The sequence below is a fragment of the Diabrotica virgifera genome, chromosome 6 (genome assembly GCF_917563875.1).
Source record: "Diabrotica virgifera virgifera chromosome 6, PGI_DIABVI_V3a".
Lineage (NCBI taxonomy): Eukaryota > Metazoa > Arthropoda > Insecta > Coleoptera > Chrysomelidae > Diabrotica > Diabrotica virgifera.
In genome coordinates this window covers 255,675,175-255,690,149 of record NC_065448.1, presented here as the reverse complement: position 1 = coordinate 255,690,149, position 14,975 = coordinate 255,675,175, and the positions used below count along the sequence as shown (strand labels likewise).

Below are 14,975 nucleotides of genomic sequence, written 5' to 3'. Positions count from 1 at the left end.
AATAAATGTTATTAATGACTTTAATCACGGACGTACCTTTTTTCTGTAACTTCCAACTTTTTACACTAATAATACACTAGATTTTTTTATATTCGAAATAGATTGAACGAAAAAGTATTAGGATGGCCGGCAAATGAACTCGATTTAGAGTCGTAATCACTACAACTATTGTCCTTTTCATGATCATTTTTCAGTGCGTAACAAATGATAGGAAAAAGGGTAAGTCCGTGATAATACACATTTATGACATTTATTCTAACATGACATTTTAGTTAAATCTGACAGTTGTCACATTTTATTTTCAATTTTAAATAAAAACAAATCAAATGTGTTTCTTGCATTTATAAAATGGTATTTTCTTTGATTTGTATAGTCTTATAAATTATACAGATTATATTTGTAATATTATTATCTAATTAAAAAAAATTATTTTTTTATTATGGCGCCATCTATCGACAACTAGAATAACTAGAATAAATGTTATAAAAATGTCACCGACGAAATGTAATCACCGACGTGCCTTTTTTCTGTCACATACAATTTAATGCGTTAGAAAGAAATCGAAAAACTGTGACGTACTGAAAGATGCCTTTGAGAAGGAGTATACCAGTTCGTGTTGTGGGAATGTAATATTGAAGTCAAGAACAAATTGTTATTAAATTTATTTAAGTGTCTTATAAACTCAGGGAGTAAAGCCCAAAGAATAAGCTTCGATCAAAACAATTACATATTAATAAAAAAATATTATTAACAAAACATTGGGATTTATTTCTCTTGCTTCACATGATCAGTACAGCATTTTGTAAGATTTATTAAATAGATGTAGATCATTTAAAGATTTTTCCTTGATTGAATTTTCTACCTTGTTTGTCAGTACCTGTCCATGAGAAGTATTGCTCTACTAATTTCTTTGTTTCTTCTGATTTGGCATCTAACTTCTTCCATTCATAGGATTCATAATCTATTTGCCAGTCGGGACTTAACTGTAACATAAAAAATAGTCTGGACAGTTTCTTTTAACTCTAAAAGATTTTAATAAAATAATTAGGCGAGTCAATATAGAATGAAAACATGCATTGTTTCGGAAAAATTCAAACAAGCTTATATTTTTCTAAAACTTTTTTTGTTAGTTTTTATCAAAATACTAAAGTAAAGTTCTACTCACAGATTTAGCCGCTAATTGTTTGTTTATTAATTGTTTAAACAATAACAATTATTGTTTTGTATAATTAATTTTAAAAATATAGTTGAATATTCATCATTTTACTTTGATCAAATATGTTTCTATTTTGTTTTTAATTATACTAAATCCGAATATGGCATTCATCATCAGGTGAATTACTCCGCATTCCACTTGTGTGTTGTCAAAGTTTGTTGTATGACTTGGCTTTCGTTACAATTACAATTTTCTTCCACTCATTTCGATATGTGCAGAGTTCCCTCCAGTTTCTCATTTCAAGAATTTTGATATCTCTCATGACCTGGTCCTCCTCCCATCTCTCTCTCTCTCTGGGTCTTCCCCTTGGTCTTTCAGTTTCTGGTTTCCATCTGGTAATCATGTCTTCTCCCTTCATTATGTCTCTTAGTTCATGGTTCATTCTTCTTCTCATTTCTCCCATGTTCATTCCTATCAGGCCCATAATCAGTCTGAGGATTTTCCTTTCGAATATTCTCAATTTTTCTTCATCCGTGAGGCACATTGTCTCGGCTGCATACATAACTACTGGTCTGATTGCAACTCTGTATATTTTCAGTTTTGCATTTCTGGATAAAATCTTGTCCTTCATAAGCCTATGATATCTCCAGTAACTCCCAGTATATTTACAATCTGTCACACCTTATATATATAAATCAATTGCTGTGCGTTAGTCTCGCTAAAACTCGAGAATGGCTCTACCGATTTAGCTAATTTTGATGTTGAATTATTTGTGGAAGTTCAGGGAAGGTTTATACGGTTTTATATTGTCATTTTATTAGCTAACAAAATTTTTACAGCTATATCCATAAAATGCTGTTTTTACAGTGTTGTGTTGTGTATTTATCTGCCTGAACGTGGCTCTATTGATGTTTTTATGTCAAAACTGGATCTAATACTTGATGTACTAGTCTCCGAAGGTAAGGCTATAATATTAACAGGTGACTTTAATATAGATTTCAAATCAAATTCACTAAGTAAGCAGAACTTGGTAAATGTCTTAGATTCTTATGGCTTAACCGTAACTCTGAATGATTATACAAGAGTAACTGCAACTAGTAAAACTCAAATTGATTATATTGCTACAAACATAAATCACCAACAAAAAACAATGGTTGTGGAAGGTTTTATCTCTGATCATCGTGCGCAATTGTTCCAATGTAGCATTAACACAGACAATGATGCCTATATATTCATCCGTTCATATAGTGAAAGGAACATAAATCGTTTTGTTCAAACCCTTGAGTCAACAAATTTCTCAGAGGTATTTAATACAATTTCTGCTGAGGATAAATCATTAGCTTTTTTAAATACTATCCAAAATTACTTTCGGTCCCATTTTCCACTACTTAAATGTAAACCTAAAAAATGTATACGTTCGAATTGGTTTACGCAGGAACTGTACAATTTAAGGCAGTGGTTCTCAAAGTGGGCGATAACGCCCCCTTGTGGGCGCTGGAGGCCTCTAGGGGGGCGGTAAAGGGCACAGAGAAGATTGGGGGGCGTTGAAGCGGTTTACAGGGGCAATGGATAATTTAATTTTTTACCACAATAATTAATCAGTTTATTAAAATATCAAAAAAAAACAACACAATTCTATTACAAAAATTATCTTTAAAGAATACTCAAAAATATCAAAACTGCTTTTTCTAGAAAATATAATAATACTCTAGCTCTCTGAGAGGAAAACCTACCTACTGGTTATAATACCGCTTTTTATCGATTCCCCGCCCGCTGCCGAGGCCGAGGCGAGGCCCGCCCGCTGCCTCATACAAAAGCGCACGCCATCCAGTCATGTCATTCGACAATCTGCTCTACTAGGGACCGAACGTCTCAGACGTCAAGGAGCATCGCGTTATTACGAAAACAAGTGAATTTAGTGACGAGATAAAGTGCTGTACGTACAGTGCCTAATTTGCTCAGTAAGAATACTGTGAGTGGTGTCATTAGCAAGTTTTTAATACTCGATTCTTTACTTCGGCATTTTTGAAGACAAAATTATGTCGGAAGCAAAAAAGAAGAAACGGCAGTACAGCGCGGAATATATAAAATATGGATTTATTGAAAATCCTACAAATCCATCTTCGCCTATGTGCCTTCTTTGTCAAAAAACATTTTCGAATGAAGCGATGAAACCCTCAAGGTTGCAAGATCATTTGAATAAAATGCATTCAGATAAAAAAGACAAAAATGTGACTTATTTTCAAGACTTGGAAAAGAAGCACGCAGCTCAGCCAACTGTGTCAAAACTTTATTCAGCGGCTTCTAAGCTAGACGAGGACGGACTCCGAGCTTCCTACAATATCTCCTTGCTAATTGCTCGAACAGGTAAACCTCACACTATTGGAGAGGATTTAATTTTACCGGCAATAAAAGAAGTAATAACTACTGTGCTCCATAAACCAGCGGCAGATATTATCCGAAAAATTCCTTTGAGCAATAGTTCCTTGCAAAGACGAATTGATGAGATGGCTGAAAACATTGAAGAGTCGTTGTGCAATCATCTGAAGACTTCTAAATTCTCAATTCAGTTAGATGAGTCCACTTTACCAACTGGTGAAGCATTGTTGCTGTCATACGTGAGGTTTATTAAAAATGATAAAATATGTCAAGAACTATTATTTGCCAGAAATTTAGAGACCGATACAAAAGGAGAGACCATATTTAATACACTGGAAAAATTTTGTGATGAGAAAGAAATTCCACTGAAGAATATTATATCAGCTGCTACGGATGGCGCTCCGGCTATGACAGGACGTCACAAAGGCTTCATAGCGTACTTAAAAAATAAAATTCCAGATGTGCTCGCTGTACATTGCGTCGTTCATAGACAACATTTGGTTGCGAGAAATTTGAGTGAGCGTCTCTCTCAATCACTGCAATATATCATCACAGCAGTCAATAAAATCCGAAACAGCTCTTTAAATGACCGATTATTTAATCAGCTTTGTGTTGCTAATGATGAAGATTTCAACCGATTGCTATTTCACACAGAAGTACGTTGGTTATCAAGAGGTAACTGTCTGACTCGATTTTACAATATGTTTGAGTCTGTGATAGAGTTCTTGGAAAACAAATACAAAGAATTGCACGACAACCTCATCACTTCAAAGAATGATATTGCGTACTTGACAGACCTATATAAATTATTTAATGATGTCAATCTCCAACTTCAAGGTGACGACTCGAATTTGATTAAAACAAAAAATGTCATTGCTGCTTTTGTAGCTAAACTGCTCTTATACAAGAATAATATCGGCAGACGTGAGTTTCACAATTTCCCTAATTTGTCAGCAGTATCCTTCAACAACAACGACTTGCTTGTTTACTGCCAACATTTGGAGAACCTCCACAGGAATTTCACAGAACGATTCCAGGACATTTTAAACTTGGAAATACCGGACTGGGTGTTGGATCCTTTTTCAAATGTCAACACAGCAGGATCACCCCAGCTGGAAGAAGAACTCATAGAACTGACAACGAACGAGGAAATAAAAATAAAATTCAAAAATGGATACCAAGAATTTTGGCTACAAAGGCTAATCCCGCAATTGTACCCTGGATTGTGGTCCATCGTTCAACTATTTTTGATAGCATTCCCATCATCGTATTTGTGTGAACGTGGATTTAGTGCTGTGACAACGTTGCTAACTAAAAAGAGAAATCGATTGCAGATTACCAAACGCGGTGACTTACGGCTGTTTTTGAGTAAATTCGAGCCTGATATTAACAAACTTGTTAAAAATCATCAGATTCATCCTTCACATTAGATTAGTTTTAAAATTCAAATTGAAATGTTTGTTTTAATAACATGCATAAAAGTTTTTCTAATATTACAAAATGGTGTTTTAAATTACTCTCATCAGAAAGTCTTATTTTCACATGACACGCATAATTTAATTATTAAAATAATGACTGCGATTGTGATTCTTAAGATGTAGTAAAGTAAAAAAAAATTGGGGGCGCTAGAAAATAATTAATTTTCGATGTGGGCGGCAGACAAAATAAGTTTGAGAACCTATGATTTAAGGGATCAGCTAAAACTTTTAGAAACGACCTGTCAGCAAAATAGTAATCTTAGGCCAGTCCTTCATTTAGCAAAGACAAAATATTCAATTAAATTAAAAGCAGCAAAAAGTAGTCACTTCATGAGACAGTTAAACGAATCATCAAATAAAATGAAATGTATTTTTCATTTAGTAAACTTAACAGTCGGGAAACAAAACAACTCAAAAGTACCTAGTGATAATAATAATAATTTAGCAGACAAATTTAACCACCATTTTGTTGAAATGGCTAAAAAGCTACTTGCCGCTTTGGATCCTACTAAAATAGGTGGGTTTACATCAGCATCAAAAAACCGTAATAGTTGTTCTATGTTTAGTCGGAAGTTTTAAATCCAAACACAGTTGTGGTTTTGATCAGATTTCCCCTAAGTTATTAAAACAATGCATTCACGCTCTCGCAGATCCACTGACGGATATTTGTAATGCCTCTTTTCAACAAGGAATATTTCCTAGTATGTTTAAACTATCTGTTGTAATCCCTTTATTCAAAAGTGGTGATAAAGATGACCTTAACAACTACCGTCCCATAAGTCTCTTATCTGTGTTTTCAAAGATAATTGAAACTCTGGTTTATACTAGAATAAACGCATTCCTAAAAAAGCATAGTGTCTTGCATAATTTTCAACATGGTTTTACATCTTCTAAGTCTACAACTACAGCTCTTGCAAATTTCGTCAGCTTAGTGTTGGATGCTTTGGACAGACGAGAGAAGGCATATGGTTTATTTCTCGATATGTCCAAGGCTTTTGATACTTTGGATCATAATTTGTTGCTAACAAAACTTGAGGGGATTGGTATTCGTGGTGTAGTTCTAAAATGGTTTACTTCCTACCTAGAAAATAGAAGACAAAAAGTAAAGATAACATCTAATGGACTTGTAAACGAATCAAACACATTGGATATTCATTATGGTGTCCCTCAGGGTAGTGTATTGGGTCCTCTACTTTTTATAGTATATATATATTTTTTTTTTTTTTTATTCCATTTATTAAAATACGTAATAACAATATACAAAAAAAAATACATTAAAAAACCAAGAGCCGTAGCTATGCTGGTTTTGTGGTAACATAATAAACATAAATATAATGGTAACAGATTACATAACATAAAACTTTTTAGACTACTTTACACTGAAGGTTAAGTTTTCCTATATAGATTCATTAAAGAAATTGTATTAAAGTAAATGATTAAATTATTATTTATTATTAAATTGTTATAGAATTATATTCAATTAAAGCTATCTGTTGTAGTAGTTAGTAAGAAGTAACTCTTTTAATTCAGTTTTAAATCTTTCTAGCCTGCAGTCTTTGATCTTTGTGGGTAACTTATTATACAAAATCAGACCACTTGAGTATATACTTCTTTGTGCACCAGTAGTTCGCATTCTTACGGTTTGAAAACTACCTCCCTGTCTGGTATTATGGTCATGCACATCTTCTATACGTCTAAGAGTAATATTTGTAAGTGTTTGAGAAAGCTTAATTTGATGAATGAATATACAAACTTGTAAAATGTATAGCGACTCAATGTTTAGAATTCCTCTCTGATAGTACAGGTCGTCAGTTGGATGAAGTCTTGACAGTTGAAATATATATTTCACAGCCTTGTTCTGTAACACCATGAGAGGATGTAGCTGTTTTTGATTTGTATTACCCCAAACAATAGTTAGATATGACAAATGTGAATTTATTAAAGAGTGATAGATCATTTTACGCTGTGGGATACTTATAAATTTAGCAATTCTTCCAAGCATACCCACTGCTGGAGCTATTTTTTGACACGTGTTCAATATATGCTGTTCCCATGTTAGTCGATTATCTATGTGTAAGCCAAGGTATTTGGTAACATTTTTTTTAACGAATTTGAATTTTCCAAAATTTAACTGTAGCTCTCTGTGTTCTTCAATATTTGAAATTATTGTGTAACTACATTTATTCATATTGAGTGAGAGCTTGTGGTATCTGAGCCAGTCATCTATATCTGTCAGATCTTTTTCTACAACATATTCTAGCTTTTTGGGATCTTTGTCAGCATACAAGAGTCCCGTATCATCAGCATATAAAAATAGCGTTGATTTTAAAGGCAGATTGGAGATGGAGTTTATATAAATAAGGAACAATGTTGGTCCCAATATAGACCCTTGAGGAACTCCACATGTGATGTCTTCTGCTGTACTAAGTACATTATTACAGAGCACTTTTTGTATTCTGCCAGTCAAATAATCCCTGAGCCATACTAAGGACATACCAGTTATACCATATTGTTCAAGCACTGAGATAAGTAACTCATGGTTAACTGTATCAAAAGCTTTTTGTAAATCTAGTGATACAAATACACAGCTTAATCCTTTGTCTAAGTTACTATATATATCTGTAATCAAATCGGTAGCTGCTGACACTGTGCTGGAATTATGTCTGAAACCATATTGTCGATTAAACCAGGCACCAGTTGTATTCAAGAAGTTTACGATTTGAAGATTTACACATGATTCTAATATCTTTGACATAGCTGTTAAGAGAGATATTGGCCGATAACTTCCTGGCTGTTTTGAGTCTCCTCCCTTATAAAGTGGTATCACTATTGCCATTTTCATAGAGCTCGGGATTGTTCCAGTGACAAGAGAAAGGTTAACTAATTTAGTTATAATCGGTAGAAGCTCCTCTTCAAACTCCCTGATAATATCAACACCAAAGCCATCCCAGCCAGGAGATTTGCCTTTTTTTAGTTTTCTTACAACCTCTTGAACATTAATTTCTAAGACTTGTTGCCATTCAAATATATATTCTTTTGGTGATACATTTATTGGAGTGCTTGTTGAAGGTGTTATGTTTTTTGACAGAGATTTTCCTACTTGTGAAAAATATTTGTTTAATTGGTTTGATAGCTCCTCAGATTTATTATATATCGAGTTCTGATAGTGTAGTTCATGTATTGTTATTGTTTTTTTTTGTATTTTCGGCATTATGAATAAGGTGATTGATAGTTGCCCATAATTTTTTACTATTGCCTTGTGCATCGGATAATTTATTCGTGAAATAGTCTTTTTTTGCTTTGCCTACTGCTTTCAGTAGTTCATTTTGCACGGACTTATAAACATCTTGTAAGAACTTACTATTAGGGAATTGTCTATGCCTTCTATAATGAAAATCTCTTTTTAAAACAAGGTTATGTAATGTGACATTAAACCATGGTGCACTTTTTTGTCGAAATCGATTTTTAATTGTTTTTGTATTAAGATTATTTAAATAAACACGTAATATTTCATCACATAAAGAATCAGGTTCATTCCAAATCTGATTTTGCAAGCTGTATATTTCATTTTTGAATTTCAGTTTGTTTAAAGTTGTTACTGTATAGTACTTGTCAGTGGTTATAAATGATGTGTTTTTTACCTTTAATAGCTGCAGTTGATGATCACCGAAACCTTCATCTACTATATATAACGTTGCATCAAAGTTTAAAGTGTTTGTCATCACATAATCAATACATGTAGCCGAATGATTGGTGATTCTGGTAGGGTTAGTTTTATTTAATATACTAAAACCGTTGGACACAATTGTTTGACAAACTAATTTTTGTGGGATACTCTCTTGAATAAGGTCTATGTTAAAGTCACCTAGTATCCAAACTGGAATTTTTTTATTCACAAATATGTTTAGTGCTGTATCCAGTGCATCAAAAAGTTCATTGCAGTAGAAATCTTGAGGTCGATATACTCCACCCACTATAATACTTCTATCGATCTGTAAAAATAACATTGAACACTTTTTATTATATCTGTAGACTTCTGAGTACTCGTAACAGCTTTTAACAAATAACCCTACACCACCACCTTCTTTATCCCTACAAACAAAAACTGAACTATAACCATTCACATTAAAATATGTTTCTTCACCCACTCTCAGCCAATGTTCGGCCACTACAATTAAATCTGGCATATTTAACTTAACAACTAACGTTTCAAAGTTCAATATCTTATTTCTCAAAGACTGAGCATTCAGGTAGAGTATGTTAAACTCAGTACTATTATCACACTGTACTTTATCCAGTTTAAATTTTATTTGCAATTTACAATCATTATCCATTTTACTAACGTATTTTCCATTTTACTATAATGTTCACACAAATAATATTAAAGAGTTTTGATAATATCCTCATTGTGAATGTAAATTGGCTCAGAATCATCAGATTTTTTTACATATACCCTACCATTTTTTGTCCAACAGTATTTGTATTTCCTTTCCTTTTTTAATTTGTATGCAATGTTAAACAAGTTTCTGTTTGTAAAGGTGAGCTGCTCGTTTATATAGATCTTTGAAGTATTCTCTTTGTTTTTGTTGCAACTCAGCATATTAGATTCCATTTTACGATTTTTTCGTGCTTTGATAAACTTGGTTTTTATATCACGTGATCTCATCTTTGCAACAATTATTGCTCCATTTTTGGTTTCTTGTTTGAAGCAGTCTGACACATCTTGACTATTAAAATTACATGATAAAAGATCATTAGCAATTTCCATTAGAACTTCTTTGGGATCTTCATTTTTGATTTGAGTTCCGTGAATCTCTAGGTTACAGGAAAATTCTTTGATTTCTAGTTCACAGATTCTTTTTTCCAGCTGGCTAACTTTGGTTTTTAATTGGATATTTTCTCTTTTCATATCTCGCAATTCCCGTAATGCATTTTGATTTTCCACTGTAAGAGTATCAAATTTGCTGCTCAGGAATTCCATAGATTCTTCCATTTTCTGAAATAACTTTTGAAACTCTGAGATTTCCTTTGATTTGTTTGAAGAAAAATCGACTTCATCCGACTTAACCTCACTTTTTGCACATTGACCACATTTGATTGTATTTCCTTTCATTGCTCCAGATTTTTCTGCACAACTCTCGTGAAAATAATTTCCCTTACAAATACTGCACATTACAGCATGAACTACCTTTTTTTTGCAGAAAAAACAAAATTTTTCTGTAGAGCTCATTTTTGTAATGTTTACTTGTACTTAACCTCCAAAAAACTCCTATTACTCATATTAATGATATAGCTTTGGTAACTAATTCACTGAGTGGAGTTAACATAATCAGTTATGCGGATGATACCAACATTCTAGTCACAGCAACATCCGATCAAAATTTGCAAAATAAAACTACACAGATACTATTCACCATCAACAGTTATTTCTTATCCAACAGACTAGTTTTAAATGAAGAGAAATCAAAGTATATGATTTTCACGTCAAATAATTTATTAAACCATCAAGCCACTATACAAGCAGCAATAGATAAAACAGACTGCACGAAGTTGCTGGGGGTCTCTTTAATACATCAATATTAAAAACAGTATACTTTGCCCATTTTTACTCAATAGCCAAATATGGCATTGAAGTCTGGGGTTGTACCTCTGAATTAGAGCAGATATTCGTACTTCAGAAAAGAGCTATTAGGGTAATGTATAAAATGAAATTTAGAGATTCTTGTAGAGGCATCTTTAGACAAAACAATATTCTTACAATTCCTGGTCTGTATATATTTTCGTGTATAATGTATTTACATTGCAAAATTTATGAATTCAATAAATTTCAATTTAACCATGTTTATTCAACAAGATTCAGAGACAATCACTTTATGCTTCCACAACATCGTTCTGTTTTGTTGGACGGTAGCACACATTATGCAGCCATAAGTTTCTTTAACAAATTGCCAATAGATATACGAATGAATTTACATCAGCCAAACTTTCGGAGGTGTGTACATCAATACATTTGTGAGCTAGAGCCATATTCTAAAAATAACTTTTAAGTATGTTTTGTCGTATTTATTAATTTATATACTTTTGTATGTCTGTAACTTTGACTTGTCTCATACATGTACTTTGTACAATGTCGCATGTGATGAATAAATTTGATTTGACTTGACTAAGGTTTTTCTGTAAATTTTTTTGAATTTTCCAATGGTCAATCAAGTCCATTTTTTCTAAGATTTATATTTTCGTATGTATTTAAAAACAACTAATTTCGCAGTTCATTTGTTTAATAAAAAATAAAGCACCCACTTCTGGAGTAGAACTTTTTGATATGTCGTTTATTAAACATTTCTTAATGAAATTACAAAAAGTTCTATCTTGTTTGATTTTTTCCTTAAGCAAAACTCTATTGGCTCCCCTATGTTGAACCTTGCTTTAGCACCTATTCAGATGCAGATGCAAAAAATCATACAATAAAAATATTAAGGAGTAAGAGTTTCGAAGGTGGGGTTTTATAATGGTACATTGATTTCAGGGTTTATAAACAGTGACAGTGGTGGTGAGGAGTGGTTTATTCAATCACTGATAAACGAGTAACCTAAGTTTACAGACGGAACAATTCCTATAAACCCGAAAACAATGTAATGTCACTATAGTCTATTTTTAAACCAAGCAAATTTTCTGCGCCGTAAAGCTTGTTTGTAATTGATTCAGGCAACCGATTGTTTTTAAGTCGACGCTAAATTCTCTCAAATCAACTGGCATTTGTTTTTTGCCGACTTAAACAACCCTTCATCAATGTAGACTGCACTTCTCGATACCGCCCACAATATAATTTCTAGAAATACTACAATCCGTAAGAGTTCTCTGGAAGATAAATATGTGCACCAATTTTCGTTTTTCTAACTAGAAGCGTTCTGGAGGTATTTAAGAAAAACTAATTACAAGACGCCATCTTCAAAGAGCTCTAGCTCCCTTAGGAAGCATTTTCGGACTGGGTGAATTTGGTTAAATTGTCTTAAAATTATCTGAGGAATCTCCAGTATTCGTTTGACGGTAGAGTTTCTGGACACCCTGTATAATAAAAAGGTAAAACAATGAAACTGTAAAAACAATGAAATCATGTATGGATAGATACCAAACTTTCTGACAAAGAAACCTCAAGAATAGTTTTTGAACCTTTTTAATCAGATCAACATTGAACATTTGATGGAAATACTTACGGTAAAAGCTAATTCTTGTCCTCTCCATACCCAGATACCGGAGATTGTGCTGTTGTTGTCTTCTCCAAAAAGGCATACAGATGCAAAGGCCTGCTTTCTCATCTTATCTAGTCTCTGTTGCATGCCAGTAATTAGGTTACAGCTCATGAACACTTTGGAGAGCTCTTCAGGGTATTTGTATTCACCATACCAGATTGAATAGTTTTCAGGGTCGAATTTTTCCCAGAAATAAGCAATTGATTTGCTCTCTTCTTCATTTGAATAGACACGTTTAAAGTCATCCATAACAAAGGTTCTAAAACAAATACCAATGAAATGAAAACAAAGGGTCTAGCCGGTTAAGTACAAATTAAAATGTTTAAGAATTGAAATACTCTCTAAATGGAAAATAATCTAGAGGAATTGGAAATACTAGTATTGATATTAAACTTTTTGAGTTCAAAACAATTAAAAAATGCAAGTTTAAATATAGGTCTCTTAATATGAAATAAAGAGCAGATATGAGAAAGAAAAAATACAGATCATTCCAAACCCTTTTTTCAGTGCGTCACAGATTATCGAATTCTCTCTAACGCATTACAGTTGGAAGTGACACAAAAAAAACGTAACTCTGTGATTATTATACATTGAACTTAGAAAATAATGTATTCCTTGACGGGTATTTGCATATTAAAACGACTTATACTTATAGATGTATAATTGGTTGGCGATTACAATACTCTAAATAGATAACTAATCAATGATGCCAATAAAGATAATTTGACATAAAAGGAATCGATCGTGACAGTATTTCACAATATCATATGGTAAAATGACAAGTATATGTCATTGGTATATTCGGACATTATATAGTGAAATTTGATTTTATATTTATTTATTTTTACATTAAAGTAATGTATTTTAAATAATCATATTTTGGCAAATATTTATATAAATACTGATGTTTATAAATATAAATATTCTGACAACTGTCAGATTTAACTAAAATGTCATGTAAATTGATGACGCACTGAAAAAAGGTTTGGATCAACTTTACCAAGGTAATTCTGAAACAACAATCTCCTGGCTAAAGAACCTGAGCATATGATTTCAAACAAATATTAGACAGCCTTTCTGGACTAATTTGATGAATATCAAGTAGACTCAGTCTACACTGACTTCTCCAAGGCCTTCGACAGAGTCAATTTCGACATTTTGCTTGCAAAACTGCTAAATTTAGGATTTTCTAATGAGTCCGTAGAAAGGATAGTATCAAGTTTCTTAAAGGATCGAAAACAAAGCGTGAAACTATTTAATTTCCTATCTGAATCATTTGAGGTTTTATCAGGTGTCCCCCAAGGAGGCTACTGTTCACCATCACTATTTAATCTCTTTATAAATGATATTTCCGATAATCTTGAATCATCAGTTTTACTTTTTGCATATGACTTAAGTTATATAGATGTATAAAATAGTAGCTGACATACATATATTGTATACAGAATAATCTTACATTAAATATCGACAAATTCTATTACATCAGTTTTTTTAGGTGGAATAAACAATATGACTCAAACTGTCTTATGAATAATGTTAACTTCAGATATAAAGATCAAGTTAGAGACCTGAGCATCACTTTTAATGAAAACATTAATTTCAATGACCATATTTCACAGATTACATTGAAAGGTCTTAAACTTCTTGGATTTACATTAAGAAACTGTAGTGAGTTCCCAATTGATGTAACGAAAGTTGTGTATTGTTCTCTTATACGCTCTCAACTAGAATATGACACGCTAGTCTGGTCTCCTATGTATGACCAGTATATAAATTCTATTGAGAAAGTTCAGAATAAGTTTCTTAGGTATTGCGGTTACAAAATGGGAATTCCAGTTGCAAATATAGACAAAAAAGTAATTTTAGATAGATTAAATCTAACAACACTTTATAACAGACGAATTAAGTTTGATTCTGTATTTATTTATAAATTATTAAATAATTTAATTCAATGTCCGGAACTTTTAAGTAAAATAAGCTTCAATTCGCGGTGTGCAAGTACTTGGAGGCGATACGAGAAACGATCGTGCGAGAATAGCGGAGAAATATTGTAACTTTCTTAAATAATTCATTGTCAATTGAAATTGTCAAATTGACGTATATTTCATATCTACTGTCAATGAAGAAGAAAAATTATATATTGCTCCACAATATTGATATGGTATTAGGGATGGGAAAAACCTACCGGTTTAAACCTAAATCCGGTTTTTTTATTTCGCAATAACCGGTTTGACCGGTTGTTTTTTTGTCCCGCGGTTTTTCTTTTTAAAGTAAAAACCGGTTATGTATTAGGTTTTTACGGTGATTAGGACTAGGTTAGGTATGATTTTGGATCCCAATCATAATTATTATTCTCAAGTAATTATTCCAAACAAAACCATAATTAAAATTTTATTTTATTTTATAAAATACATAAGCAAACTGACAGTGCAATCTCACATCAGCAAGAAACAATTATGTATTAAGTTTTATGATAATATTTCCTTGAAAAGGTATTTGTAATCATAATATTTACATAAGAAATGATCTGGTTGATAGACGCAAACATCATCTATTTTTCACACTTAACTCTTGACATTTAAAGTGGGTGAATGACTTTTTCCGATTACCAAAAATAATGCTCTGACCATGAATATCGAATATTACTGATTACGAATACAAATCTCCAAGAATTTCGCTACGTTTTCAAAACGATACACTCATACAGGAACT

General features: G+C 32.4%; 1 protein-coding gene across 2 annotated transcripts in view; it reads right to left on the bottom strand.

Annotated features, from left to right (window-relative positions):
• Nucleotides 1-645: 645 nt before the first annotated feature.
• Nucleotides 646-14,975, bottom strand: part of LOC114331535 (elongation factor 1-gamma) — a 38,116-nt gene continuing 23,786 nt past the window's right edge. For both annotated transcript variants that reach the window (XM_028281129.2, XM_028281130.2), the window contains 2 exons: nt 12,228-12,522; nt 646-983 (listed from right to left, as the gene is read on the bottom strand). In XM_028281129.2, the coding sequence (XP_028136930.1) occupies nt 828-983; nt 12,228-12,522 (451 nt within the window). In that variant the 3' untranslated portion in view covers nt 646-827. The remainder of the gene's footprint in view (nt 984-12,227; nt 12,523-14,975) is intronic.